At 40.7% G+C, this 27,781-nt stretch overlaps 1 protein-coding gene across 14 annotated transcripts in view; it reads left to right on the top strand.

Annotated features, from left to right (window-relative positions):
- The first annotated feature begins 1,465 nt into the window (after positions 1-1,465).
- The window catches only part of PHAF1 (phagophore assembly factor 1), a 53,018-nt gene continuing 26,702 nt past the window's right edge, over positions 1,466-27,781 (top strand). For 4 of the 14 annotated variants that reach the window (XR_012662061.1, XM_075101713.1, XM_075101716.1 and 1 more), the window contains exons 1-9: positions 1,766-2,157; positions 7,056-7,138; positions 10,944-11,027; positions 15,709-15,752; positions 16,089-16,168; positions 20,657-20,748; positions 23,581-23,678; positions 25,432-25,544; positions 27,564-27,697. Coding sequence is in view for 12 of the 14 variants with exons in the window: in XM_075101713.1 (XP_074957814.1) it covers positions 2,094-2,157; positions 7,056-7,138; positions 10,944-11,027; positions 15,709-15,752; positions 16,089-16,168; positions 20,657-20,748; positions 23,581-23,678; positions 25,432-25,544; positions 27,564-27,697 (792 nt within the window). In the remaining 2 variants the exon portion in view is untranslated. The other 10 variants (XM_075101724.1, XM_075101723.1, XM_075101721.1 and 7 more) reach the window with 6 other exon arrangements.

Raw genomic sequence — 27,781 nt, 5'->3', positions numbered from 1 at the left:
GCCCCAAGGGATGCAGCAAAGGAGAGGGGATGGGAGATGAGTATCGCCCAAGGAGACGTTTTTCTGCTACCGCCCTCAAATAAACATGGAAAAAATGCATGTCCCCCACTCCCTCCTGCTCCTGGAGCTTTGACCTGCCAGCAGAAGGAATTACAGCCGCTTCCAAACCCTCTGGACTCTCTTGACTTTTCCATCACTTGAGCAGCCCTACTCCAGCGGACGCATTGCTTCATGTGAGGCTGGCACAAGTCCGTACCCTTGGATTTTGTCATGTTTATTTTTAATTCCCTGCTTTTGTTGGGCAACGCTTGATCTGGTGCCATTCACCTTCAATCAAATTTCTGCTGTAAAAACGGGTGATGGTCTGATGTGGGGTGTCCGAGGTGGTGGCAGCCTTGGGAGGGTGGCAGTATCTCAGCGTCTTGGGAGAGCTCCGTTACCCTCATTCATAGATCATAGAACAGATTGAGTTGGAAGGGACCTTTAGAGGTCATGTAGCCCAACACCCCTGCATTGAGCAGGGACATCTGTAACTAGATCAGGCTGCTCAGAGCCCTGTCCAGCCTCACCTCAAATATTTCTAGGGATGGAGCCTCAACTACCTCTCTGGACAACCCGTTCCAGCTTTTCACCACTATCATTGTAAAAAATGTCTTCCTTATATCCAGCCTAATTCTACTCTCCTTTAGTTTAAAACGATTACCCCTTGTCCTGTCATAACAGGCCTTGCAAAAGAGATTGCCCCATCCTTTCTATAGTCCCCCTTGAAGTACTGGAAGGCTGCAATAAGGTCTCCCCACAGCCTCCTCTTCTCCAGGCTGGACAACCCCAGCTCTCTCAGCCTGTCCTCGTAGGAGAGCTGCTCCAGTCCTTGGATCATTTTTGTGGCCCCCCTCTGGACCCGCTCCAACAGATCCATGTTCCATTCATTGCGTGGATGTCAACTGCTTGCACCTTGGGGTCTTCTGGGTGTGAGCAAAACAGATTCATATACGGTGAACACCACCCCAGGGGAAAGGTTGGACTTCTTTAGGGGAAAAAGCTCAGGATTTGGCTACCACAGCCCCCTGGGTGGGATCCCCCTGTTTCCTCAAATAACATTGCAAAGCAACGAGGTCAACGGCAACTTTCTTCCTTATTGAGTAATTTCTGAGCTTCTTCCGGTAACTTTGCTCATGCCACTGACTAATTTCTCCGTAACTCCTTCCTCCATGCCTTTGTTCTCCACCCTGGCCTTTCAACCAGAAAAACTGGATGCAACTGGCTTTGGTTTGGGTTGTTTTTTCTTTTTTTAAATCTTGAACCTACCGTGCGGACTGTGACACGGTGGGGTCGTTTTGTGGAGACAGGGGGGTGGCAGTGGGGTACCCACCACCCCTGAGGCTCCCGCAGCGGGACTCGAACACGCGGCTCCCCCTCTCCAGGCCGACACCTTCCCCTCTCCCCCACGGTCTGGGGGCGGGGGCGTTCCTCCCCTAGCCCCGCCCCGCCTCACGCGCGGGCTCGCCTGACGACAGCTGCAAAGCACTTTTTCAGCAGCCGCAAGTGAGGTGAGTCGCAGTCCCGCAGCGCGGTGGGGTGGGGGTTATAGCCCCCCCGTTCCCCTCCCGTTTCTCTTCCCCTCCCCCCCCCCCCCCCCCCCCCCCCCCCGCCGGCGGGCGGGGGCCGCCCTCGGTGCCTCCGGGCCAAGCGGCTGAGGCGACGTGTCTCCTTCCTTGGGGGGTGGCGGCTGCCTTCGCTCGGTGGCCGGGCAGGGCTGGGGGGGCGGGGAGGCGGGAAAGGGTCGCTGTGGTGGCGGCGGTGCCCGGTGCTTCCCCCCTGGGCCGGGCTCGGGGGCTCCGCTGTGACCCCTGGGGGGGCTGGGTGTGGCCGGTCCTGTCTGGGGGCGGGCGGCCGCCCAGCGGCGGGGACCGGGACGCAGGCTGCCAGCTGCCTCCTCCCCACCTCCTTCCCTCCTGCTTCTTCTGCCTTTCTCCTGCTCCCTTGCCTCCTGTTTCTCTCCTGCCACCCTCCCTCCTCCTTCCCTCAGAGGTCCGGCGCAGCGACCCGGTGACCCGCCGTGCCAGCCCGCGGCCTCCGCGCTACCTGAGCCAATGCTAGATCTGGAGGTGGTGCCCGAGCGGTCTCTGGGGAACGAGCAATGGGAGTTCACCTTGGGTAAGTGTGTGTGTTTGTGTCCCGTGTCACCCCCACCCACGGAGCCTAGCTGCCCCGGGGCCTGTGTGCGTGAGTGGGCGATTGGGGTCCACTCGTGATCCGGCTCTCATAAGGTCTCTCTAAACACTTTCAGGGAGTTGCAGGAGTGAAAGTGAGAGAAGAGTCAAAGCTCACCTTTACCAGTAAAAATACTAATGTACAAGCTCTGAGGATTCCCCTGTAGCATATAGCCTCATTTTTAGCTTTTGTACGCTGAATTGTGCTTTGTTTATCAGCTTGTATGCTTTCAGCTACTTGTTTACCTTGTTTTGTTTTGCCTTGCCATCTCAGACTGCTAACTCTTATAACTCCCAAAAGAGGAGGTGTGGATGTGCTGGCTGTCACCTGAATATATGTCAGGTGACACAAGTGTCTTCAACTGTATGCTAATAATTAGCATAAATGCTGTGCTTTTCTGTACAAACCTTTCATAAACATGTCTTGAGTTTCATAATTTCTTTGTGTCATTGCTGGGTTGCAACATTAGAGTGAAAAAAGTAAACTTTTGAGAGGTTTTCTCCGGATTAGATATCCAGTATTTCTCCCCTCACTGATTCTTACTACTTCAGCTCTCTGAGAAGTCCTTCCTTACCAGTCATTACTGTATTTACTGTGATGAGAAAGAACTTTCCCCCAGCTGATGGAAATTTGGCTGGCGCTCAGCCTTGGGCACTTAAATGTGCACTTGAAACTTAGGTGGTACGGATTGTTCAGACGAACTGAGTTTTCAAGCATATATTGGTAGTTGTTAAAACTCAGAAAATACGGTAGCTCTTGCGTTTTCCAAGTGATTGTTTGATGTATCAGCCTTGGACTCTCTTCTTCTCTGAGTTTTCAGTCTTTGCTGACGCTCTGTCTAAAGCACTGTTAATGGTGGTAGTAGTTTGACTAATGTAAAGAGGCTCTGTGTGGCAGCCCTCTCTATCTGCCAGAAGTTGAGTTAAGCTTCTGCTACTCTTATTGGCACCTATGACAGCAGGGGGACAGACTATTCCTTAAAAACACTGTTACACAGCTTTCATGAACTTGGGTTGTGCCAAAGGAGTGGTGCTGTGGTGTGGAGTTGTTTATATGAAGCCCACCAAACACAAAGGGCTGTTTTATGCTGCTGTGACTTCAGAGTCAAGTACAGCTTGATGGTTACAGGGAGCGTTAGAATGGCTTTTGGAGGCTAATTATAGGACCTTGGGTCCCACCCTTTGAAATCTCGTTGTACCGCTAAGGTGTTACTGTGAAGTCTCAGCTCTGTGTGACCTTCCATGATCCTTTAGTGCCTGTATTACCTGAAAAGAAAAGCAATCTCAAATTATATACCCTGATAGTCTTCATAAATATGGAGTATCAGCTTCCCCCCATTCTTCTTATAAAAACAAGGGGAAGAGAGAGAAAATAATTTTTATTTTCCCAAGAACCCCCAAAGAAGCTCGTTAATGCTATCTCATGGTTAAAATGATGTACTGTGTCTCTGTCGATGTGCATGTGTGTGTACGCAGACGTGAGAGGGAGGAAACTTAGCTGTAATTCTTGGAGTAAACATAGCCACCACGTGATGCGTCTAATATATAATTAGCATGACCTGCTGGTACAGAGCAGGAGGCTGACTAGGTATTAAGATCCTTAACTTTGTCCTGTGCTAGCAATGTTGTATGAGCGTTGTCCCTGCTGGTTCAGCAGCTGGTTCAGCTGTGTTAGTGTAGTGAAGTTGGAAGCACCCGTGTAAATGGGATTCTTGCTGCCAGCAGTATTCTACTCATCGTTTGTTTAGATCTGCTCTTAGCAGAACTAATGGCAGTGTTCCTGACCTGCTGCTGACTCTGGCATCCAGTATTGTGCCCACAGTGGAGATGACTGAGGGGAAATGCCAGGAAAATTTTTTACATGAGTTTTTAGATTCTGTTTCTGGCTCCAGTGTTGACTCACTGTGTGACCAGAGCGTAAAAAATTTAACCAAGGCTGAGTTTGTGTTCACTTAGATACCTGTGTCACTGTACCTCTCAGGCTATGTTCTTGCTGTTTTAAAGGAGAACAATTAAATACTTTTTCTGTAGTGCCTGTAGCTGCATTTGAGATGTATAACTTCTGGGGCATACTTGCATTTCTCTTGCTTTTTATACTTTTCCTACTAAGTTTCACTTCTCTCTATTTGATGTGATAATATTTATCTTCTCTTAGATTTTCTTGTATTCTTTTTTTTAATCTATCTTCGCTCCTCTACCCCCCTCCCTTTCAAGACACATCATCTTAGCCTAGACTAATGCTTCAAGCTGTGTTGTTCGCAACTAGCATGTGCGAGAGGAGCGTCTTTGTAGAAGATACTCTAAGACACTTTAAAGACATTCCCTTTAGGAGAGGGAAAAGTTTGTGATAGGAGAGTCCGAGCATTGACCTTTGCAGGTGTTGTTTGCCATGGCTCAGTTTGGTTGACTGTTTGATGTGCTGGAAACCATGTTTGCTTCCCCATTGCCCCTGACTGGTGAATAGGGGAAAAAAGAATTCTTTGTTTTCCTCTTTGACTGCAAAGGCTGACGAATGTTGAGGAAAAGGGGGTGTTGTGTATGTTTGTGAGAAGGGTGGAGAAAAATAACCCAGTTTATTTACTCTTCCTCTGGCTCCCTGCTAATGGAGGCACGGAGGATACTGGCTCCTCCACGCATGTCTTAGGTTCTGCGAGCTGTTCTTGGAGAACTTGAGTTGCTCATCGTAGCTTTGCTAAGCAGCTGCATGGCAAAATCTGCTTGATTCTTTGTTGCTGAAATCTAAACAAAATCAGTCCATGTCCATTTGCTTGCAGCTTGAGAAAGCTCTGAGTAAGAGAGTCACATGAGCCATCTGCACACTTACCAACCCAAGATTGCATCAGTTTACGTTGGGCTACAAACTGAACTTTGTGCTTGTGCACACTGTTTTTAAACCACATGCTTTTTTGCTGAAACCTTACCTACTTCTGACGCTTGCTGTTGGCATATAGATCCTGTCAGCTTGTTCGCTGGCTTTGCTTGAGCCTTTGGCACTTCTTTATTTTAAAAGAGCTCATGCTCTTACCTCTGCAAGTCTCTTAGAGATACTGATGTTGAAAATGGGTCTTATACTTTTAAATAATTTTCACTTTTTTTTGGAATCATAGCTCTTACTAGGTTAAGAAATGTGAAACTTTCACAGTAGCATCTCTGTTCTTAGCTTCTTGCTGTTATTTACTTTTCTGTTCCATTTTGAAAATATTATCTAATACATAATAACTGTCTCTTTAAAACTCAGCTGCTTAGACTACAAGGCAACTGCTACTTCCTAGGTAATAGGAAACAGTGCTGCTTTATTGTGTGGCTCTGCCTTTTAATTTTATTACCGTTATTAAAATAACAACTATTGTTTTTGATATTTTTAAAAATATAATCTCCTGCTGTATAATTTCTAGCTGCAAAAAAAATTGTTTCCAGGATTACGGGCTAATGTGAAAAACAATTTCACAGATGCAGTTGTATATGGTATTTACAAACTGCACCACTGTAATTCTAATCTATAAGCCTGTTTTGCCAAAACTTGATTTCACAATTGCAGAAAAGCTGCAATGTATGGGTGTAACAAGGACGTATTTTAGTGCAACAGTGAAAAGAATAACTTCCCCCTTTTTTTAGTGTTATGCTAAGATTACATTAAAGCAGTACCTGTGGTGATCTAGGCACACGCGTGTGTGTGAGAGAGATATTTCCATCCATATATATGGAGAGAGAGAGTTTTCTCACTTCGATACTGTCTAAAAGGTGCTTTGGAACATGACGTACAGTCTGAGTTTGAGAGGTGTAGCTAGTAACTAGAACTTTGAATGTCTGAACTGTTAACTAAATAGAAGTGTATGTTCTGTGGTAAATTTTCCCTAATCAAGGTGACTTAATGTTTAAAAACTAGAAGTAGAGAAGAACGGGGCAAGGAATGTAAACGAAATGTCAGATAACTAATCTAAATTGACTTGCAGCGATTAGTAGGGAAATAAAACTTCACGATTATGAGCTCATAACCTGTCTTTATAAATGCCTGCTTTGAATCCCGGAAGGTGATCACATTTCATTTGGAAAGGCAGCAAAGGTTTTAAGGGTGGTAAAGGATGAGGTGGTGTGGTGCTGCTATTTCTGCAGAATCAGCTGTTTCATTCCACTTCTAAAAATTTATAGCTTGAGGGAAAAATAAACAAACAAACAAGCCCTTGAAATGGTGTTAGAGGGTGAATGACTATTAAGTGTATTACTTCAATTGAACCAAATTGCTTCGTATGTTTATCTTGTCTGTAAACTGAGAAGATAAAGTTCCTTCCTTTACACAAATGTAGCCATATCAGCAGCTAATGTGGCCTGTTAAGTCTAAGGAGAATCATCGCTCCATTTTAGTGTATCTATCTTGTGGCACTACTCAGTACTTTATCAAGCTTGATAAAGGGTACGCAACAAGTTGTGGTCCAGGAGCCTACTGAATCTGTGTAGGACTGCTCTAGCCAGCTCTAGTGGTGTTTGGTATAGGCTATTTTACCAGTTATCAGATCGCTGGCCCCAAAAAGCAGAAAACTCTGCATGGATTGTAGAAAGATCTGTGCTTTTTCTGCCTGAACTTCGCTGTTTAATTTTGTGGCTAGCGGTGCTTTTCTTTCATATATGCCTAACAAACTGGTAGATAAACAAGACTCTTCTGTTCCAAAAAAACAGGTTTGAGCTGATACCATGAGTCAAGTAGACTTATTTGCGGATTGCATACCTTTCTGTTGTAATGTGCTGTTTGCCAATGATGGCTCTGTTACCTTATCTGTAAGATGTCTATTAAAAAACAGTTAACCGGTCTCTGAACTGAAGAAATGCAACTGTTTTGGTTTACAGGAATGCCGTTGGCTCAGGCTGTAGCAATTCTTCAGAAACACTGTCGCATTATCAAGAACGTCCAAGTTCTCTACAGCGAGCAGGTGAGTAGTGCGTGGTCTGGACAGGTCATTCACCTGTGTCTCAGAATTAAGGCATTAGGTGGTATGCTGATACTGTGTCATGCTAATGTATGTATCGTATGAATTGTGGAGCTACTTGAAATTGAATTACACCAAATTACTGCTACCACATCAGAAGTGTAGCTTTTGTAATGGTTTCATGTCAAGTGTAGTAATCCTCGACACAGTGCAGTGATTTAACAGGTATGTTATTGTATATGTGGTGGTGCAGTAGTATTGCTTTTCCTTTGAGAAGGGAAATGTTCTGTTATTAGCTGGATCATTTAACTCTAGTCTTCTTACATTATACTTGTCAAGTGTGGCAGTATTTTTGAAGTACTGAATCACTCATTACTTTCTGCTTTCATGATTGGTCAGTGGTGATGAACCCCCTGAAAAGGCTTCCACACTTTCTATAGACAAAATTGCAGATCCAGAGAGAAAGTGGATGCAATAATTTAAACCAGCTGTAGATCATTCTTCATACCTAAACATTAAGTTCCTAATATGTTTGACTTCCATCAAAAAGGGGGCTAGAAGTGAAACCCTTCTGCTAGATCAAATAAAATGTGTTATATACCCACCTTTACTTTGAAGGGAGTGGAAAGGAAGAGGAGGTGGGACAAAGGAGGATTACGACTCTCCAAATGTGTATTGTGTGAAATGCATGTTAATCAGAAGGTGGTATTTATATGTTGTAGATTACAGACCTTTGCATCAGGAAAAAGGCAAAGTCCACTAGAACGTCAGTTTGTATCAAAATACTGATTGAGGCCTCATGCATTCACAGGGAACACTGAAAGGCTAAGGAACAAGCTCAACTCTGGCCTTTAATGCTGGAATCGTATTTCATGTGAAACAAAAAAGGATAATTCATTTAATTAAATGATGTAGATTTACGGGTTTTATGATGACTGAATTGTAAATTGAAAATCTAACTCCTTGTACTTAATGCATGGGAGCATCCATCTGGCAGGGAATGCATTCCTTGGTTTTGGTATGCTTTGGAGCTGTTTTAGTTTTTCTTACCACAGTGTATTCCTGAATTATTTCTAGGTTTGTTTAGATAAATGATGAGATTCCCGTTCCTGTCAGGTTTGTAGAATTATGGAAGGATTAGCGGTCCAGTGCTAGAAATTGGGGTATGCTGCTGCTTGGCTTTTTATGCCGCTTGGAAAGCTATATTGTGCTTGACCATGTAGACTGGATTTTTATTCAATCTGTGGGGAGGGTGTTGTGTTAGAGTTTTTCCTCTGCAAACTGTAATAAATGTAAAGATCTGCATAGTCTGATAACATTTCAGCTCTGTGGAAGAGTTGTGCTGATGCTATTTTATTCCTGTATATTATTCCAATTCAGTGCCTGATATTGGTGCAGTTTTTTCCACATGCCGCGAGCGGCCTGTGTTGACTGTCTGGCTGTATCCTCTCCCTCGTGCAGAACATCATGCACTTCATTAGCAGCTGAGCACAAAGAGCTGCTGCTGTTCTTAGAAGATTCAAAGCTTTAAATAAACTTTGCCATGCACAACTTTTGTCTAGCTGAATAGCCCTCATGTCTTTCCTCTGTCTTTTCTAAAAGAATGCCTTTGAGCATAGTGATCAGATGTTATTTAAAGTTGTATCTGAAGTGCTAGATTTCTGATCCTGAAGCTCCAGCCCTGAATATTTTATTTCAAAAATCTAACAATTAAATGCAATTAGATCAGACCGTGGCTCTTTTTAACTTGACATAAATGCAGTGCCCAAAAAGCTTGAATGAACCTTTTTCTGTGACTAAAGAATTTTAACTCCTTTTTGATTATTTTAAGTGGGGTACTGAATTGCCTTAGTATGTTTTCCGAAGCCTCTTCCTCTGGATTTGTGTGGATGGGATTGGTCAGTGATAGCAGTTTCTCCTGCAGCTTTATGTAGATTAGCAGTATAACTGCACATCTGAGTTGCTCCCTTCAGGAAGGACTCTTCTGTTGCTTCCTGGCATCATCCTTCATATTTGAGGTTTTGTTTTGTGTATTAAGTCACATGAAGTAAATTTGTGCCCTTGAAACTTTTCTTCTTTTAGAAAATATGCCAGCACAGAACAGAAGCTATTTGCTGTGCTAGTTATCAAGCTTTTCCTCAGATGTTTGGGGTCTTTTTTGTTGGCTTTTTTTTGCCCACCCACTCAAAAGTACTTGTAGTGCTCTCATTTAATTTTGGAATAAATTTATGAAAATTCTGCTTAGAAACTAGTGATATGCAGAGCATATCCCATCTCAGAACAACTCCTTTGGTATATTTAAATGCAGCATGACACATGGGTTGTTCTGTGTTTTTTTTTTTTTCTATCTGTAGCCTTTCTAAATTGGATTGATAAGGGATTTAAACAAAGACCATCAGGATCAACATTAGACCTTTTTATCTCAGGTTCATGGTTATACTGCAGTGCTGCTTCAGTTCTACACTGTGTCGTAAAAGTTTGCCAGTGTTAGTGAAGTATTGATGCCATTGTGCAAGGCTCTGTGAAGGCTTCATTTAAATACAGCTTATATGACAGATCACTGGTGCTCATGAAAGATGAGCTTGAACTGAACCTGTTTCAGGAAATGCTACTGGAGTGATCAAGGGGAATGGGAAATCTGCATCACAGGTGATTGAGAGCCCTGTGGGCCTGTTTTGACTAGCGATGTGAAGTCTAGGATCTGCCTACTTAAATACATGGCTTGGGAACGGGTAGGAGATGCACGTGAGAGTGCACAAATGTATCCAGGCTAGAAGACAGTGCGGAGGTGAGAGACACAGACTACCTCCCAGGAGAGCAAAGGGGCGAGTAGCAGTTTTTAAGATGGCTTATACTTAATTCATAAAAAAGACTGTACTGTGTGGCTGCCCGCATTAGAAGCCTGTATATGCCCAGATATCCCATCCCCATTCTGTCTTCTGCTAGATAGCTGTTTGGTGCAGTTCTAGGGCGTGAATATTGCTGCCTGCCTGTCATTCAGCCTTTTTTTTCTCCTCTGAGGAGGCAGTTGTGGAGGGTAGAGCTTTTTGAAGCAAATGTGCTTTAGATGGGACACAACCCAATAGCCGAGTTTGGGCCAACTGACTGTGTATCTGTGGATTGTACCAGTACAGGAGCGAGCAGCTTCTACAGTGTTGCAGCAGGCTGAGGTGGCATAGAGCCTATACAGACACCAGTGAAGCCAGTGGAATGTCTCCTATTGACTCCAGCAGACTGCAAATTAAGCCTTTAGTTGTTATGATTCACAGTAACTAAGGAAACCTAAATTTGCAACATAAGAGTCTGAAGCCTTCCTTTTGAGGCCTGAAAAAGCCTGTGACACTGATTTTTTTTTGAAGTGGAAAGCCCTCTCACCATTTTTTCTTGTCAAGTGTATGCTTGGTTCTGATGTGAGGCTTGGTGATACGGGCTATTATTTTTGTGCACCAAGAATGTAACAGACTGTCCTTACATGATGTCTCTCATGCCTATTTTTGAATGTTAATTTTCAAGGTGGGTTTTTTTGATTCCCCCTCCCCCCGCATTTAAAGTAATGGACTAGTAGCATTTTTGGAGTTCTTGCAGGGTACAGATCCTTCACAGGCACTTCTATTTCTTTTCATAAGGAAACTGAAGGGGTTGAGAGGTTTGGCCAAATATGTTTGTTATGCTTATTGTTTGAACAAGTGGTTGTTTTCTGAGGCAGGTTTGTTTTTCCAAAGTAACCAATTTATACAATATGTATCTTCACAAAAAAGCCTTGAAGTTAAAAGCCTAACAGTTTTTTTTTGTTGTTGTTGTTTTACAGTCACCTCTTAGCCATGACCTCATCCTTAACCTGACTCAGGATGGAATCAAACTGCTGTTTGATGCTTTCAATCAGAGACTTAAGGTAATAAAACACCCTTCCTGCAAACAAAACAGTGCAAACCAAAACCCTAGGATATATTGACACTCAGCAGAGCATAAGTACATGGTTCTTTCAGATGTTTAATTTGCAACATAGCACTCTTTTGTGATAATGAACTGCATTTCTTTGTTTTGGGGTTAAATCTTTGCTTATAGGATTAAGACACTTTATCATTGTGTTAGGCACTGTAAGAGTGCCATAGAAATATGATGGTCCAGTGTGGTCTCACTTGCCCGTCTTGTCTCAAGTTGCAGCAGAGGCTGCGAAAGGCCATTACTAAAGCTAAGCCTGGGATTTGAAATCAGATCATTGGTTAATGTAAACCAGAGTGTGTTATGCCCAGGTTGTTCCTGTATATGTGCTGCCATTTTATTTTTGAAAGGTACTTACTTCCTCCTATTCTTAGTTTTCAGTTGAGTTGGGTTCACAGAGTACTTGTGGGCTGTGAGTGCATGATTTCTCCCAGAAAGCCCCATTCAGGCCTGTTGCGAGCAGCTGCTCCCTGCATTGACTTCAGTTTATTCTGGATGAGTTTTTAATTCTTGTGATTGAAGCCCTCAGCCCAGCAATTATGCTTCTGTGCTTTTAGGTGACCGAGTGTTGATCTGCCTCTCTCTAGGATGCTTTGTGTAGTTAAGATGCAGGAGGAAGGACAGGCTGGTCACTAACCTCCCAGGGCATTAATGTTTGCAAAAAATCTGTTATGAAAGTGGTATGTTTCATCCATACAAAATGGGTAACCATGGAACTGTAGAGATATGACTAGATCAGTACAAAATTGTGTGAAGTTTTCTGACTGAAACATTTAAAATATATAATTTCTTAGTTATTCAGGGTGGTCCTTTTGGCAGGACCAGCTGTGCTGAACAATAGGTTCTCTCATGGTGTGCATAAATTTCTGACTGAAGTGCCCAGGTGTTGATTTGGCTAATTGGGTGAGAGTGTACTGCTCTAACTTCTGTGGTATTTCACATTTCAAGGCTGAAGTGTGGTGTTAAATGTGACATTTTAATAGAATGCTTACCCTTTAGGTAAGTCTGGAATATAGCGCTCACAAGTGTATTTCCAAGCTTTGGAAGCCTTGTTCCCCATACTCACTCATGTCTCCAATAAAACCAGCAGCAAAACATTGCTTTTGGAGCTCTTGGAGGACTCTCCAAAACGTTAGCCTAGTGCTTCATCCGAAAAATGACTGTAAGAGTGTAGGAGCGTGCTATCAGCTGGATCCTGAGCTCTTCATAAAACTTAAAAAGTATATATAAAATTGTTGAATAGCCACCCAAATCAGTAGTTGTTAGAAGTACTTATTTCTTTAGTAGTAACCTGTAACACCATGGTACAATTGCATTTTTCCTTTCAAAATCATTTTGATATTAACTATAAAAATAAATATTTTGGAAGAACAATTTTCAGTTCAAATTGAGCTCATTTGGGGGACAACTGAGCACTTTTTTGCCGGCCTTCAGTTTGTAATTGCCTTATGGTAGTTTCTGTTTATTAAGTTATTCTGTAATAATGGGATTTTTATTTTTGCCAAGATTTCGAACTCAATTATTCAGATTGTATGTGTGAATTCACAATTTTTAAGATAATATCTTGAAATTTCTCTTTGTCAGATCGATCTTTATCAGTGTAAGCTACACCTGCTGTACAAAATCTTTCCAAAATACATTTAATTCTTAAGGAGACTGAACTCAAACGTGACATAATACTTCAGGTGCATGGCTCGCTTACTGACTTTTTTTGAATGTCGCAATCTTGTAGTGTTTTTGAATTGCAGTAACTAGCATATGCCGGGTCTCTTCATTACCTGTTTTTGAGGGTCTGGCTTTGTCATTTCCACACGCAGTGTTCTAAGAACTATGTTCTTTACAATGTGTTTTAAAATTTGTTTTAAAGAAAAAAATAGAAGAAACCAAACTCTTCTGGTATGTCCTGGTTCAGTGGTCTAGTGATACCTTTGGTTTGATTGTTTTAACTATGTAGAGAAAGCTGTGTAAATATATACAATGCTATGAAAACTTATACTTGCAAAAGTGTTCAGAAAGCTTTTAGAAGAAATTCTGTGGGATCAGTTCAGAAGTGAGCAACAAGATTTGTTAAGGAAAGGTGTAGGTGTAGAATAAGTAATGCCTGTCTTTAAGATGGCATGACTGTTTTCAGTGTTGCTCGGCAGCAGCAAAACTGGAAAAACCAGGATGCCTTTTTCTTTGCTTTTTGTGTTGTTTTTTTAATACACACTTGCTATTAGATTTGGTTGTGAAAAAAGAGATTGAAATACAGGCTGCTAAGATGGAAAGTCTTGACAGACACAAAGAATCTGGTGCAGAAATAAAGCCATAGCAGTATTCCTAAAAAGTTTCCTCCCTTTTTTTCAGGGAGGGGAGGAAGCCTTGTGCGTAGTCTCCCTATGTGCCTTCATAGCCAAAGCACTGCAGGAGATATTATTGATGTGAGCTAATGTGAAGGAGTGGATCCAGGACCAGGTTCTGAAAACATTGTTATGAATTTTAGCAATAAGGTGTCTTGCACATGCTCCCTCTGAGGTGCAGAAAGAGCTGGATTTCACAGCGTTGGTCTGTTATTGCTGGTTAGTAGGGGCCTGAACATTTTTGAGTCTTACTCAGTAGTAATTATCAAAACAGTGAGTGTGACAAAACATCAGGTTTTACTCACTTAAACCAACTGCCTTCTGGCTGTGTAGTAAACCCATTGCTGAATAGTCGTTGGTCTTCTCAGTTTTTGTCCCTCTGCACATAAAAGAATCACATTAACCCTTCTGTCAGTGCAGCTTCTGTAGTTCAAAAAAAAATCCTTTTCTAGTGTTGTGGCCTCTTGCAGTGGCTCTTCAATGTATGTGTCTCTCATTACTTTTATAAGATCTTTTGACTACCTTTAAATTTTGCCAAGTTGCGCTTGTTTCTTCATCTGCTGTTAGAAAAAAAGGTTGACATGAATAGATCTGTCTGAATCATGGGAAGAGGGCTGATGGCAATTGGTACCTGTTGGCAAATTGGTACCTGTTGGATGCCGTGTGCAGTGTGTTTCAGCCGAACTTCAGGAGAGTATCTGATGCTCTCCGGTAGCTGCTGCAAGACTAGATCTGGGCGGGGTGTGTGTGTGGTTTTCTCTATTTTCAGAGACTTTTCTGGGGGGCAAAGAAGACATGGAGAGTCACTAAAAAAATGTAAAATCACTCCTAGCCTTTCTAAAAGTAGCCTTTGTTTTTAACAAGCTGTGCAGTAAAGGAAACCTGGACGTGTCAAACTGCATTTGAAATAAAATACTGGATAACCAGTTTTTTCCAAGAATCATAATTCAAAGTATAAAGAAGAAAAATTTGTTTGCTGCTCTTTATGTTGGTTTTGCCAGAATGTTCATTTGTTACTTGCTTTGTGCTGCATTTGTTACTTATGTCCTGAAATGTGTGGGCTTCCGGAGCAAAGTGCTTCAGAGAGCTATTCCAACTTTTTGAGTCAACAGTGTACCATGAAATGTTGATTTTATCTTTTTTTTTTAAATATCGTGGTTTAAGTATTGCAAGTTATTTTATTTAGGGTTATTTGCCGGGAATCTCCCAAAACCCAGACTTCCTTCTCAGCTGGTGATATTTTTAGGATTTAAAGCCACATTTGGTAGCAAGCTCCCTGGGGAATTCTGCTTTATTCTTTAGCTGAAAAGTGAGTCGTTTCTAAATCTGCTGGTGATTTTGTTGAAGGGTTATACACAGCAATATGAAGCACTTTACCTTTTCTTTACAGCAGTTATGATGTGCTCTATGTATTTTCCTGCTGACACAGGCACACACATGTAGGGTGGATGAAGCTTGTGTTTGACCGTGGTTACTTGCCAAAAAATGATATGCTGAAAGCCCAGTCTAGCCTCAAGATCCAGTAGCAGTCACACAAAAATCATATGAAATCAATCTCAGATGCACGTTTGCAGTAATGTATTCAGAGCAAAGGATCCCTAACCAATATTATCTGCAGAGAGGGGAGCTCCTTGGAATATTCGGTAATGTCTAAAATATTTAATAAATATCAGAACTAGGTATTACAGCTTGCTCTGTTTGATTGTGAGCTGCTCTTCTGATTATCATCTGTAATGCTTGGAGAGATAGCTACATGCCTTCTTTTGTAGTATTGAAATGGAATACTACTAGTTCGTTTTGCTGTGTTCATCTTTTACTTTAGAAGGAATTGGAAAGTTAGAACAGTGCAGTCAGTGCTAGGACTTACTAGCCTGCACAGGCATTCCTCAGGGTAGCAAGAGCAAGCCAAGGAATGGCCTGCTGTTTGACATTCATTAGAGGATTCCCTAATTAGCTAACCTTTGCTATTACTTTCCTTTGAACTTGCTTAAGGGTCATCTTTTCAGAAATCAAGAAACAGATTATTGAAAAGATTACTTTCTGCAGGTCAGTGCTGACCTACACGGGGTCCAAAGGTACTGTACTGAACCCATAGTTGTTCTTCAGCACTTTTAAGATGCACAGTTGCTGAGTCAGTTTTTGGAGTTTCATCTTGATGTAATTTATCCTAGCAGAGTTCTGTTAAGGAGGGGAGTGAACAGCACTAGCTAGGCTTGCAACTTGATGAGAATTTGCCTCTCTAATGATTCGCAAATGTGTGAAGTGTGGTAATGTCCATTTCTTGTGTTTCAGGTGATTGAAGTTTATGACTTGACTAAGGTGAAGTTAAAATATTGGTAAGTGATTTAAGGTCTCCCATGATTTCTTCTTGATTAGAGTGACTGGTTTCTCTCCCTTTTTTTTTGAATCCTGAATTAACTTTTTCAGTCATTCTTTATTAAAAAAAAAAAACCCAAACAAAAACCCAACAAAATCAAACCCAAACAAAACTGACAAAAAATAATGTAGATAACTATCCTTTCTTGAACACAGCACTTGGTTAAATTAGCAGTTTACTCTTTCCTTCACTCTTGGAGACTTCTTCCAATATAGATGTGGTATTGCCATTACTAAACGTGTGTAACATCTATTCAATATTCTTAAGGCAGATTGATTTTTGTTTTCTTTTTCAGTGGTGTCCATTTTAACTCTCAGGCAATTGCTCCAACCATAGAACAAATTGATCAGTCGTTTGGAGCAACACATCCAGGAGGTAAGCTGAGGTATTTCTGAGAATCATAAGCGCAGCTAGATTGACAGACTTCTTTCTAGGTAGTCTTTCCTGTATGTCTGCCTACAGAAATGTGTAGACACTTCTGTTGTCAAATGATCTGAAGTTGTGTTCCAGAATGGTTGTATTCTTATAGCTGGGATATCATGTGCAATGTACTCACTGTAAGTTCAACTGTGACTTTCTTTATGTGAAATAGTGAGGCAAGAGTCATTGGCACAGAGTGGTATGTTCAGATACCATTAATGATCTGTTTTGAACTTCCAGTACCATAAAATTGTAAGCTTTGTTAATGCTGCTGATCTTACATGGTTTTATGCATGGTAAGCTCTTGAGTGTCCTTTAGGGATTCAATATACCGTGAACGTACAGACATTTGAGCTGACCTCTGTGCAGAGTCAGCCAGGACTGTTTGCTCAGGCTCCATCCTCTAAGAATGTGGTTATACCCCTGTAAGGACAGGATCAAGTCTGAGCCTGTGTATAACTGGTTCACACCTCCCTGCACCTCCTTCCTGTTCCTGGGAGGCCTGGGGAGGTGTGAAGCCAGCCTGTGTGCAGCATGCCCAGAACCAGGACAAGTTTAATTAACCTGCCTGAACCCACTCTGCCTCTCGCACAGCTACTTGGCTGTTCACCACCTCTGTAGCAGGAAGAAGGCTATCTTTAAGCTCCTTGATTACATGTGAAAATGGAGAGTGTATTTCAGGGGTTTGTTAGGTGATGAAAGTAAGCTAGTTGTGAAACTTTGAAGAGCATGCTTGTAATTAAACTGCTCAGGAACCTTCAAGAAATGGAGCCACAACCTGGCATAGCAAGAAAGATTAACTCAATATAGGCAAGATACCCTTGTTAGAGCATTGTTTTCTTATTTTCAGTGTAACCCAGTCCATTTGCAGTAGTCAGGCTGGTCTAAATAGGCTAGTATTCTTGGTGATTGATGGCAGTTTCATTCTTTGTCCCTGTTCTCTGCAGACAATCTCTTGCACGTTACAGAACTGGATTTATTAACTGTGGAGGGTCATGTGGCTAACGCAATATCATTGCATAAAAGCCTGCTGTAGTAGATGAAGCTCAGATTGAGATAAATGAAGCTTGGATGATTTCTAGCCATAATACTCCAAGGACCAGAGTCAGCCTTTTTAAACTTCACTTTGGTCATGATCTTAACATTTCCTCTTAGGCAGAAACTCTGAGAACTATAGTTAGCTATTATGGAAATAGTATGTACAAGACACTTTAATTTTAGCTTGTTCTGTGACAATGGTTTATTTGCAAATACTTAGAGGAGAAGTGCTTCCAAAATTGTGATATTATGAACCATGAAAATAAATACCCAGCTGTAAGCATTGTTTATGATACCCGTGGCATGTTTTATTACTGCATAAAACTATGCAAACACTTAAAAACATAGCTTGGCACAGCATGTCCTCATGCTGAATTTGCCAGATCTTGTGCACCTATCATATACAATTAAGAAAACTTACGCACTTGCTTCATCTGAAGATAGTTTTTCATAACATCTTTTCATCCAATAACACATAGATATGAAAGTGTATTTATTGAAATGTTGGCCTCTATTACCATTTCGCTAGTGCATTTGCTTATTCGGTTTCCTCACTGGAAATTCAGTATCTTCCATTAATAGCCTACTTAGCAGAAGTAAATGCTCTATATTCAGCTGGCTGTCATAAACAGTTTGAACTGTACCATGTAATGCAAGTCTTTGATAACTCTTTTTTTCCTTTGTTTTCTGAAACAGAAAAGGCAAAAAAACCAGAATAGATTTCAGCATGTGGGAGGGATGACGATGGTGTTTTCATGTCCCACAAAAATTTGAGCTGAGGTGGGGAGAGAAAGGTGGGAAGAGAAGCCAAAGTACCAAATGTCAGTTTTCACAAATGAAAGTATGACATAACCATCCCTCTTCTTTTCTGTACCAATGCTCCTCCAGAACCCCAATGCAAGCCCTTAAAGTTTAAAAGTATTTTGTTGTTAATCTCTGTGTTAACCTCCACTAGAATTTAAAACAAAATGTTGTCTTTCACTTAAAACCAAGGTGGTTGCAGCAGAACTTTCACTGTACGCTGTTGCAGGATAGTTTCAAAACATATTTCAAGCAGTTAGCAACGGTTTTGTGTTGAAACTGACCTTCAGTGACCAGTTTTGGTTTTGCCAAATCAGTGGTTTTAAAAAAGAGTCATGAGAAATTTCAACCAGCTTCATTACTTAGTTTGAAATATTGTATTGTCTTTTGTCACGGGGCTGATTGAAATATGACCACTTTGGAGGTCAATAGCTTTATCCAAGCCAAGATTTTACTCCACATTTCCATGATTCTCTGACCTGACCTCCTGCTGGGAAGTGCTTGCTCTTGTCAGTGGTTCTGTTAAAATCACATCCTGTTCTGTGTCCTTCTGGACGTGGCTGTTTGCTGAAGTGCCATTCAGCGCGGGTAAGGGCTGTGGGATTGAACTGAAGTCATAAGGTAGAAGAAAAAAACCATCCTTCCCTCCTGCCACGCTGGCCTTGCAAGGATGGGGGGATCCTGTCTTCTAGCTCTGTAACTCTCAGAGACTTCAGAGATTACCCAAGCTCCCCTAGGGTGCCAAAGAGTCTTGTGCTTGATACCAGGAAGACATGGCTTTTGGATCTGCTTCTGCTTTTATCAGGACTGTGTCCATTCTGCAGCCTTGCTGGTGTCAGTGGCTTTGTCCTGTCCTGCTCTACAGAAATATTTCCCAGCAGCTCACACTCTGCTGCTTTCCTGGAAGGCAAACTCTCTGCCTTTCCCTCACCCAGAGTGTAGCAGCAAAGAAGCAGTCTTTTTGCTTCGATCAGCAATTTTTAACAGAATTATTCTGCAGGGTACCCGTGTAGTAAATAAATTTTTAAAAATAATAACAGGCTTACGTTTTTAAGTCACATGGTTGTGACATATGGTCTCGAGGGAGATGAGACACCTTCTTCAGGATAAAAACATTCCTTGCCCTTTAAGCCTAAGCATCAACAAACATTGCAGGGATGGGAACTGATGTGATTTGTATAACCAGATATCACACTTGGCATGACTAGGGGAAAAACACTTCTCCAGCTGGCTATGGTCTTTGGAAAAGATGCATCGTAATTTATCACATGAGAGAGATTTGTGTAATTTTCCTGTAGATCAAAACATTTCCCTCTCCCCACACATTTTCCTTTGAGTGACAAGCAGGGAAAATGCTCTTAACCAGCACATTCTGCAGAAAAGGCAAATGATGACTTTTGAAAGCTTAATGCTTATTGCTCAACTATTATTTTTCTATCCTGGGTGGTCTGGCATTGTCCAGATATCTTGTGACATGTCTCAAGTTGAACATTTGAAAGATGCTTTGTGTATGTTTGAAATACATATTTAAATGTGTTTTCTCTCTATTTTGTATATAAAATTGTAAGAAAAAAGAATAATGAACCAATTTCCTTTGGTAAAGTGGAAGAAAGCAGCTTTTCTTCTTGAAGTGTTTCTTTATTGTTTTTTGCCTCTGCTGTTTTCAAACTGTTTTGCAAATGAGCCAGATTTTGTGTGTTAGAAGAACACTGTGTTCCCCCCAGTGGCTTCCGGGCACAGGTAGTTTGGTAGGGTCAATCCCAAAACTGTTCCCAAGCTCACAGTCTCCTGGGATTGTTTTTAAGCTCTCCACAGTCTCATAAAACAGTATGTCTTGTTAGAATAAGTGCCGGGATTACTTTTATTGCTGTTTATAGTTGATGTGCAATTTATTGCAATAAATCAGGTCATCTCATGACGTGATGACAGCTGGAAGTCTAATTTATTACTGCTCTTGCAAAAGCTGACCCATCGGCTGGTGTTTCTGGTGATACTATTTTTAATTATAATTGTAAATGGCCTAGGACCTGCGTGTCTGAAGCATTTCCTTCTTGTGCCATATTACTCGGGAATGCAGGTAGCTGAATTGGGGCATGCAAGAGGGAGCTCCTCTTGAGGAGGAGAGGTGGAAGTAGTAGGGCGGTACCTGTGAGCTGCCACTTGGGAATGCGCTTCCCAGTGGTGTGAAATATGGAATTTATCAGTGTTCTGGGCATGTCTCTCTGAAAGACTTTCTGGTTAATATTGTGCAAGTGTTTCACGTAACAATGAACAGAATTGTTTTGGACTAGTAGTAGCTGTTTAAACTACTTTAGGGATATTGAAGTATAACTGATATGTCATATTGTATAATTGTACCATTAGGGGTATGTCCATGCCTACAGGCACTATAGGCAACTCTTAATGAATATATGGTTTCTTTTACTGCTCTATTTCTATAGCAACAAATGAAAAGGAAAACTATTACTGTCCTGTGTAATTGTGTTCTTCCCACATCTTGAGAGGTAGTAAATTCATTGAGGTGATGAAAGTGCTGTTAGATCTGAACTGGAGGATTCTTAGTTTATTTTGGTAACTCTGTTTTTGCTTTCTTTTTCCTTTTAGTGTATAATTCAGCTGAGCAACTCTTTCACCTCAATTTCAGAGGACTGTCGTTTTCTTTTCAGTTAGACTCCTGGACTGAAACGAAGTACGAGGTCAGCAATCATTTAGTTAATGGATAGTCTTTTTGCCTCTATGGTACTTGCAAAATATTATGTACAGCACGTCTTGCCTGCAAGCAAAAGAAACTAGTAATTTGGAGGGAATTGAACTCAGTTTTGCTCTTATTCGTGCAATGTAATAATTTCAATTATTCAATCACTCAATTATTCAATTCAATAAATTCAAATTTAAAACTTTTATTCCTTTTAGCAAAAGGTATGTGCTTAGAGGTTTTGCTTGCATCATGAACTGGGACTAGCAATTCTGCTGTTGAAGGGAGTCTTCTAAAAATATGAACACTCTCTATGCAAATAAGTAAATATTAAGCAATCTACCGGAAAGCTGTTCTTTTATCAGATATTTTTGAATCTCATCAAAGTGATTATGCAACTAAATTAGGGTAGAGTTCATAAAATACATTTTCATCTTAAGCGTCCTTCAGTATGAGTGCTTTTAGCAGGCCAAATACAGGCATTACAAGTAAAGCTCATTTTTGTGTATTCACCAAATGTTTGGATGAGGTACTGAATAATTGAACGTATTGCTGTGTTCTCTGAAGTCTTTGAAAATCACTGCCTGTATTGGAAACAAGATCAGGTGTTCTGTGATTTCCACCTATACTAACAAAAATGTAGGTATAACTTGTTTCGTGTGAGGATGGAAACGCTCTCAGTTGTATCATCTAGGATTATCAGTTAAAAAGAATGTGTGCTGTATGGTTTTAAAATAAAAAGGAGCCATTAAAGAGCTAAAAAAAAAGTTGGAGAAATCAACCAATGTGATGACACATGTTTTTATGTCACAGCCCAGTACTTTAGTAGTTGTGTTTTGACATGTGAGAGAACAGGGGGTAACTGGGGGAAGTTACTCTTTAGCAGTAGGGAAGGTCAGTTGGGTTTCAGAAATATTGGAAGGTAAATAGAAACCTAATAAGGTGAACAGAAAGAATGTCCCAACAAAGAGTAGTTACTTTTCATGCAAGAGTTCCTAGGGCATTTATGAATGAAATGGCCGAGCTGCTAGAAATGTCAGTTGTTATACCAAGATTTGAAAAGATCATAGAATTATAGAATGTCTCAAGTTGGAAGGAACCCATAAGGATCACTGAGTCAAACTCCCTGCTCCTTGCAGGACTATCTAAAACTGAAAGGTGGTTAAACAAAAAAACCAACCAAAAACCACAAAACCCAAACCAAAAACCAAAACTGCAAGAATAAATTTTAGTCGCTGCGTCTGTGTCTTGTTTTGGTACGTGGTTCAGTTAACTAAGAAAATAACTAGGGATAGTTACAGAATGCTTGGTGTGATTATGCTTTGAGAGGGACATAGTGTGGTTCTTGGGGATGATACAGTTCTTTGTAGCTGCTAGAACAGTGGAGAAAATAATTTTGCCTTCTCAAAGGCTTTCATCCAGTTGCTCAAATGAGGTTAGTAAAATGTTGCTTGCACGAAGCAAAAGGTGAAATTCTCCCCAGGATTATTAATAGGTAGAAATAGGATAGTTTAGAAAAGAGTAGCATGAAACAGTCCACAGGGAAAACTACTATTTGTGGAGCCTTTCAGGAGGAACATTAGGACAGACGGAAGACTGAAATGAAATTTGAAGATGTCAAAATCTTTCAAGTTCAGAGAAGAATGCTAAACTAGGACTGCTAAGTAGGACTGCTAAACTAGTTAGCAAAGCAGTGTAATCTCTGCTTATGGAAATGAAAAAAACTCTGAAGAAAACTTAGGGCGTTTTATATAGGTGGTAACAAGTTGCAGGTGAGGAGAACACAAAAACCTACTCATGCTGTTTCCATTAAGAAACGAGGCATGTATGGCTCAGCCACTTGCACAGCTCTAGAGAAGATTCCTCTGTTGCTAAGGCATAAGTATTTTAAAAAGTAACCGAAAGTCTGATTGGTTTAGAGAGCTGTGTTTTGAGGTGTTCATGTTTGGGACAAATTCAGAAAGAGCATTGAAATCAGGACATCTCTACATTTGCAAAGTAGTGGAGGTTCCCTTCTAAATACCTACAGCAGTGAAAGTCATTGCGCTAGGTTAATTTTTTTGTTTTCTAAGAAAAACTTTTTGTGCTTACCTTACATGATGTCCTGCTAAAGTAGACCAGGATAATAGTTTGCATATTGTGCATCTTGTTTTTGTTGACTGCGTGTGACAAAGTTAGTTTCTTTTCTGTCCAGTGCCAGCAAAGTATGTTGATAGCCTTGAAGAAGGATCTGTCATCTTCAGGTTTGAAAGGAATAGGCTCTTACCGCACTTGAAGAATAACTCTGACTTCCTTAGCACACTTTCTAGTTGATGAGAACACTCAAAATCCCTATCAAAACAATACACGTCATAACGTGGTGATAAGGAGAACAGAAAAATAATTTAATGAATGTCTTGTTCATCAGTTAAAGGCATTTTACAAAGGCTGAAATTAATGCAGTGGGAGAGAAGAAAGTACTACATTCGAGAGCTGATTTCTTCAAACTCAAATGCAGCATATGAGTAAAAATACTTTTATATTGCTAGTTGCCAATGATTGAACCAAGAAAACTTGAATGCTCAGTATGCACCGTGGCTAGTTGTCAGACTAGTGCCATCTTTTGGTGGATAAACATAGTGACCATTCCACCCCACCTTGGGAATCTGGGAGTAGTGTAATGTAAAGAAACACCTCCTAGAAGGGATTTTTGTTGTTGTTTTTTCCCCCCCTTGTCTTTGGCTAGAGACTTACCTGAATTGCTAAGCATATAGTGTATTTCTAATGTAATCTATAGCTTTGACCTGAAGCGTACTGTGTGTCATGTAACAAGAATGATTTTGTATATCCACAGCCTAACTTTGCCCATGGTCTAGCCTCCCTGCAAATTCCACATGGTGCGACTGTGAAACGTATGTACATCTACAATGGAAACAGTCTGCAGGATACCAAGTATGTATAGCTGCTGTTTTGATAATTTAGAATATAAGTTTTCTTCCTCATTTATATAGGGTTTTTTGAATGCTAAATATAATCATATACTCCTTTTTTTGGTTCAGTTTGGGTTCTTATGAGTTTGATAGTGTGCAGAATGCCTTTAGATACCAAGCTCTCTCAAATTTCCTCAGGAATTGTCCTCACAATCAAACGTTCATTTGATTTATGTTGCTATTAAATCATCTTGGCTCAGCTGTAGTAGGCTAATTCCATTGACCTGAAAATGAATTAAGTAAGTGAAGGGGGAAATGCAGTGAATCTAGTAAGAGATGCAGTTAGACTATTCTTACCCTAGTTTTTGTTTGCATGCTAATGACCTCTCCCTACAAAATCAAACTTGGTGTAGGCAGTTAGTAATTTTGTAGTGTATTGGTACAGTGTCTGTCATGGTAGGGTCCTACCAAGGGTCTTAATCTCCCTTGCTATGCAAAAATAATAAAATATGTATTTTCAGGCTTAGCCATGTGCATAATCTACCCTATATTCAAAATATTTGCAGTTACCTGACTGACTTCACTATTCTGAGGAAACTAATCTTCATGCCTTGATATTAATGGAATAGTTGTTTTAATGTGGTTAATATTTTCTATGGTACTGTATTCTGTCTTCTCTTTAGCAGTAATTTATTGTACAATATCTGATGTCTTGCTCTTTCTAAAAAACATTGTTCCTGGAGTTCCTTACTCAAGGAAAATTTGGAATGACTTCTGTAAATTCTTCCTTTCAGCTTATAAATAGCTAGACTGATAAGGTGGTAGTTTTGCAGAGACAGTTGGGTTTTAATGCTGGGAGAAGATTGAAACATTTGTGGATTACTGCTCAGAAGGGAGGGAACCTTGTTTATGCAGACATTGTCTCCTAATCAGAAATAAGTGTACTTCAGAAAAATGTTGTTGTCTGTGCCTATCTGTGAAGTGGTGGGCTTTAGTGAAAGCACTAATTACACAGAATCACAGGTTGGAAGGGACCTCAGGGATCATCTAGGCCAACCTTTCTAGGAAGAGCAAATTGACATTGGGGCTCTTGTGTCTGTGTGAGAGCTCAACGCCTGACTTACAGCTCCTGTCATTCACACACAGGAGACGTTCAGGTAAGAAAAGTGAATTTTACAGAGTATATACAAACTAACACACAAAAAAAGCAGCCCTTCCTTTTAAAATATCTTTCTTGGGGCTGTTACAGTTTTCTCAAATATTATTGTAATTGAATTAAAATGAGAGCTGTCCCAGTAAAGCAGAACAGTTGTCTGTGGTGTACCTGCACAAGCTGAACTATGTTCTGAACTATGGAGTACCTTCCCAAGAGCAGCGAGAGCATCACAGGGAAGGCTGTTCTGTTGCATTTGGTTGATAGGTATCTTTAAAAACTGTACAACGTCCATTTTTTCCTGAGAAGTCCGAAATGATACGTCCTCATAGAAGGTATCCAAAGGCTAGATACGGTTTCTCTAATTTCTGGAGTCTTTGAAACTTGCTGTTTGTTTCGTTAACAGTAAAGGTCCTGCATTTGAGTGCTGCCTTGTTGTTCTTCCTTTTTACCCAGGCTTTCTCATCCTTGTGTTTAATATAACTTTTAATCTTCAGTCTGAGTTAAATGCAGCTATGTCAAAATTCACATGCTCTCTTCCAGTGAACTGGTACCAGCTTGTTAATGGAAAATTTAAAGATTAAGTCAATCTTGTGCACATTTACTGTACGATTGGTTTCAGGGCTCCCTTGATGCCCCTCAGCTGTTTCCTTGGTAATGTGTACGCTGAGAACGTTGATGTTCTGAGAGATGGAACTGGACCCTCAGGTTTACGGCTTCGCCTACTTACTGCAGGTATTGGTGACACTCAGAGCACTGAACTGGTTACTTTCCTCACAGAAAAAGGGATGAACCTGTATAAATTAAGCATAGGTTATTTGTGATGATTTTACAGGTGATTTCAAAGTGTTCTATATACCTTATTTTGAACTATTGGAAACAAAACCCAGTAAAAACCCTGTGAAGGTGAGTCTGTCCGCTGCTGCGTTTACCTGGCCTTGGAGAAGTCACGGAGGACTGTAGCTGTGTCCTCTGTAGTTCCAAGTCCTTAGTCTGTTTGCAGGAATGGAATTTGTCTCCAGATGTATATGTAGATTAAAACAGATGCAAGTACATTGCTGAAAAAACCCGTGATAAATCAAGAAACCTTATGTACGTGTGCTTCCTCTGAGATTCTGGTGAGCTGTATAATGTTAATATTTTTTGTGATTTAATTCTGGAAGGCTTTTAAAAAATGCAAGCAAGAGACTACACCAAAAGACTACATGCAGGCTGCAGCCTTAGAGTGCACTTTAAATGCAGTTTCATTTTCATTTGCTGTAGGAGACAGCAGTGAAAGTGACAAGCTGATGAATACCTTCTCCTTGCGTGTGCTTTCAGAGATGGGGGCGTGGGGTGGGGTGGGCTTAGAAATTAGGGAAAGATATGATGACTGCAAAGGAGCCTTGTTCAGTCACCATAAGTTGAGACTTGACAATGATTTTAAGAAAAAATACTGAGATGTTTTTAACAATTTTTATTAGCAGGCTCAGTTTTTGACCTCTTCTGATTACTAGCTGTATGTATATTGAGGAAACACTTGGAATACATTCCCAATATGCAAAAGTTAAAAAGGAGAAAACTTAAGATGAAGAATGAAAATGGAGCCGATGTCTTCAAGTTATCTTGCTTCTCTCTTTACAGAGGAAGATAATGGAGAGCTGCCTAGGACAGGGAACATGTATCCTCGTGTAGTAGGGAAGGAGTTAGCTATAACATCATAGTAATATAAATGATTTTGGGAAATTGGACACATCTAAGGTAGAGTGTCGAGTTTAGTTAAAAATATATATATATATGCGCAGCTTAAGGGAAATGTTTTCAATGAATAAAATAATTATTAAAATACATCACTGATGTTCAGACAAACTTGCAGAGATGCAATCTGGACATGTGCCGTTCTTGTCTTGCTGAAGTTTGCAGAAATTCCGTTGTAGAACGTTACACACCTGTTCTAGCACAAGTTTCTCTGCAAACATATTAAGTTGAAGTAACTCTTAAGAAATCAGGGATGACTCAATCAGATTTTTATCATTTATTGGGTAACTGGCTACATAAATAATGTACAGTGAGAAAAGCTAAGTGTGTATTTAGAGCACATCCTGTATTTTTCAGTAACTGCTGCATATGTGTACGTGCATTCTTGTAAATGTAAGATGCTGCGTTCCTGAAAGCAAATGGGGTCACAGACTGTAAGATCTTTCAGTTTCTTGACATCTAGTAACGTATGTCAGCCATTAATCTTTGTAATGGCTATTCAGCAAGATCCATTTTTAACATTGTTTGCGTAGGAACATACTTGCTATTGATAAGCTATGGGAATCTTGAGTAAAGGGTATATGGTTTTTGATACAGTTAATATGGATGAGGAATGTCATTTCACGGTCTTTACTTTTTTTAGCTGGAATACATCTCTAGTTGCTAAAGCAGAATATTTTAAGGATAGAAATAATTCCTGGTACTTACCACTAATAACCATCTGATAAAGCTGAGACTGAAAATAAGTCACGTTCACGTGAATGGCAAGGAAGTGAAGATAGCATTGCTGACGTTGGAGGTTATGTGCTGACTGTTGCACAGATCCCCACCTATGACACTTTGATAAGAAACATTTAAACTGTTGCAAACCAAAGGGTTAAATTTAGTTTGGCACTGTTGTCTAAAGAATGCAGCTGTTTTGTGATTAAATAGAGGAATGCTCAGCTTTTGGTGTTGATTTGCTGATGTATTCTCTGATCAGGAAGGACAAATTTTGAGTTGTTTTCCATTCCTCAGGTTGTGGCCCGGGTGTTTTAGCTGATGCCAAGATGCGGGTATTTGAACGTTGTGTGTACTTTGGTGATTCGTGCCAGGATGTGCTGAGCACCCTGGGGTCTCCGCACAAAGTCTTCTACAAGTCTGAAGATAAGGTGAGGGAATTGATTCAGGCACAAGACTTTCTCTCCGTTCAGTGCTGTCTGAGTTTAATCAGAAGGCCTGTGTTCTGCAAGGCC

The sequence above is a fragment of the Phalacrocorax aristotelis genome, chromosome 8 (assembly GCF_949628215.1).
Source record: "Phalacrocorax aristotelis chromosome 8, bGulAri2.1, whole genome shotgun sequence".
Lineage (NCBI taxonomy): Eukaryota > Metazoa > Chordata > Aves > Suliformes > Phalacrocoracidae > Phalacrocorax > Phalacrocorax aristotelis.
Note: the sequence above shows the minus strand (reverse complement) of the source record. Positions and strands in the feature narration are given on the sequence as shown.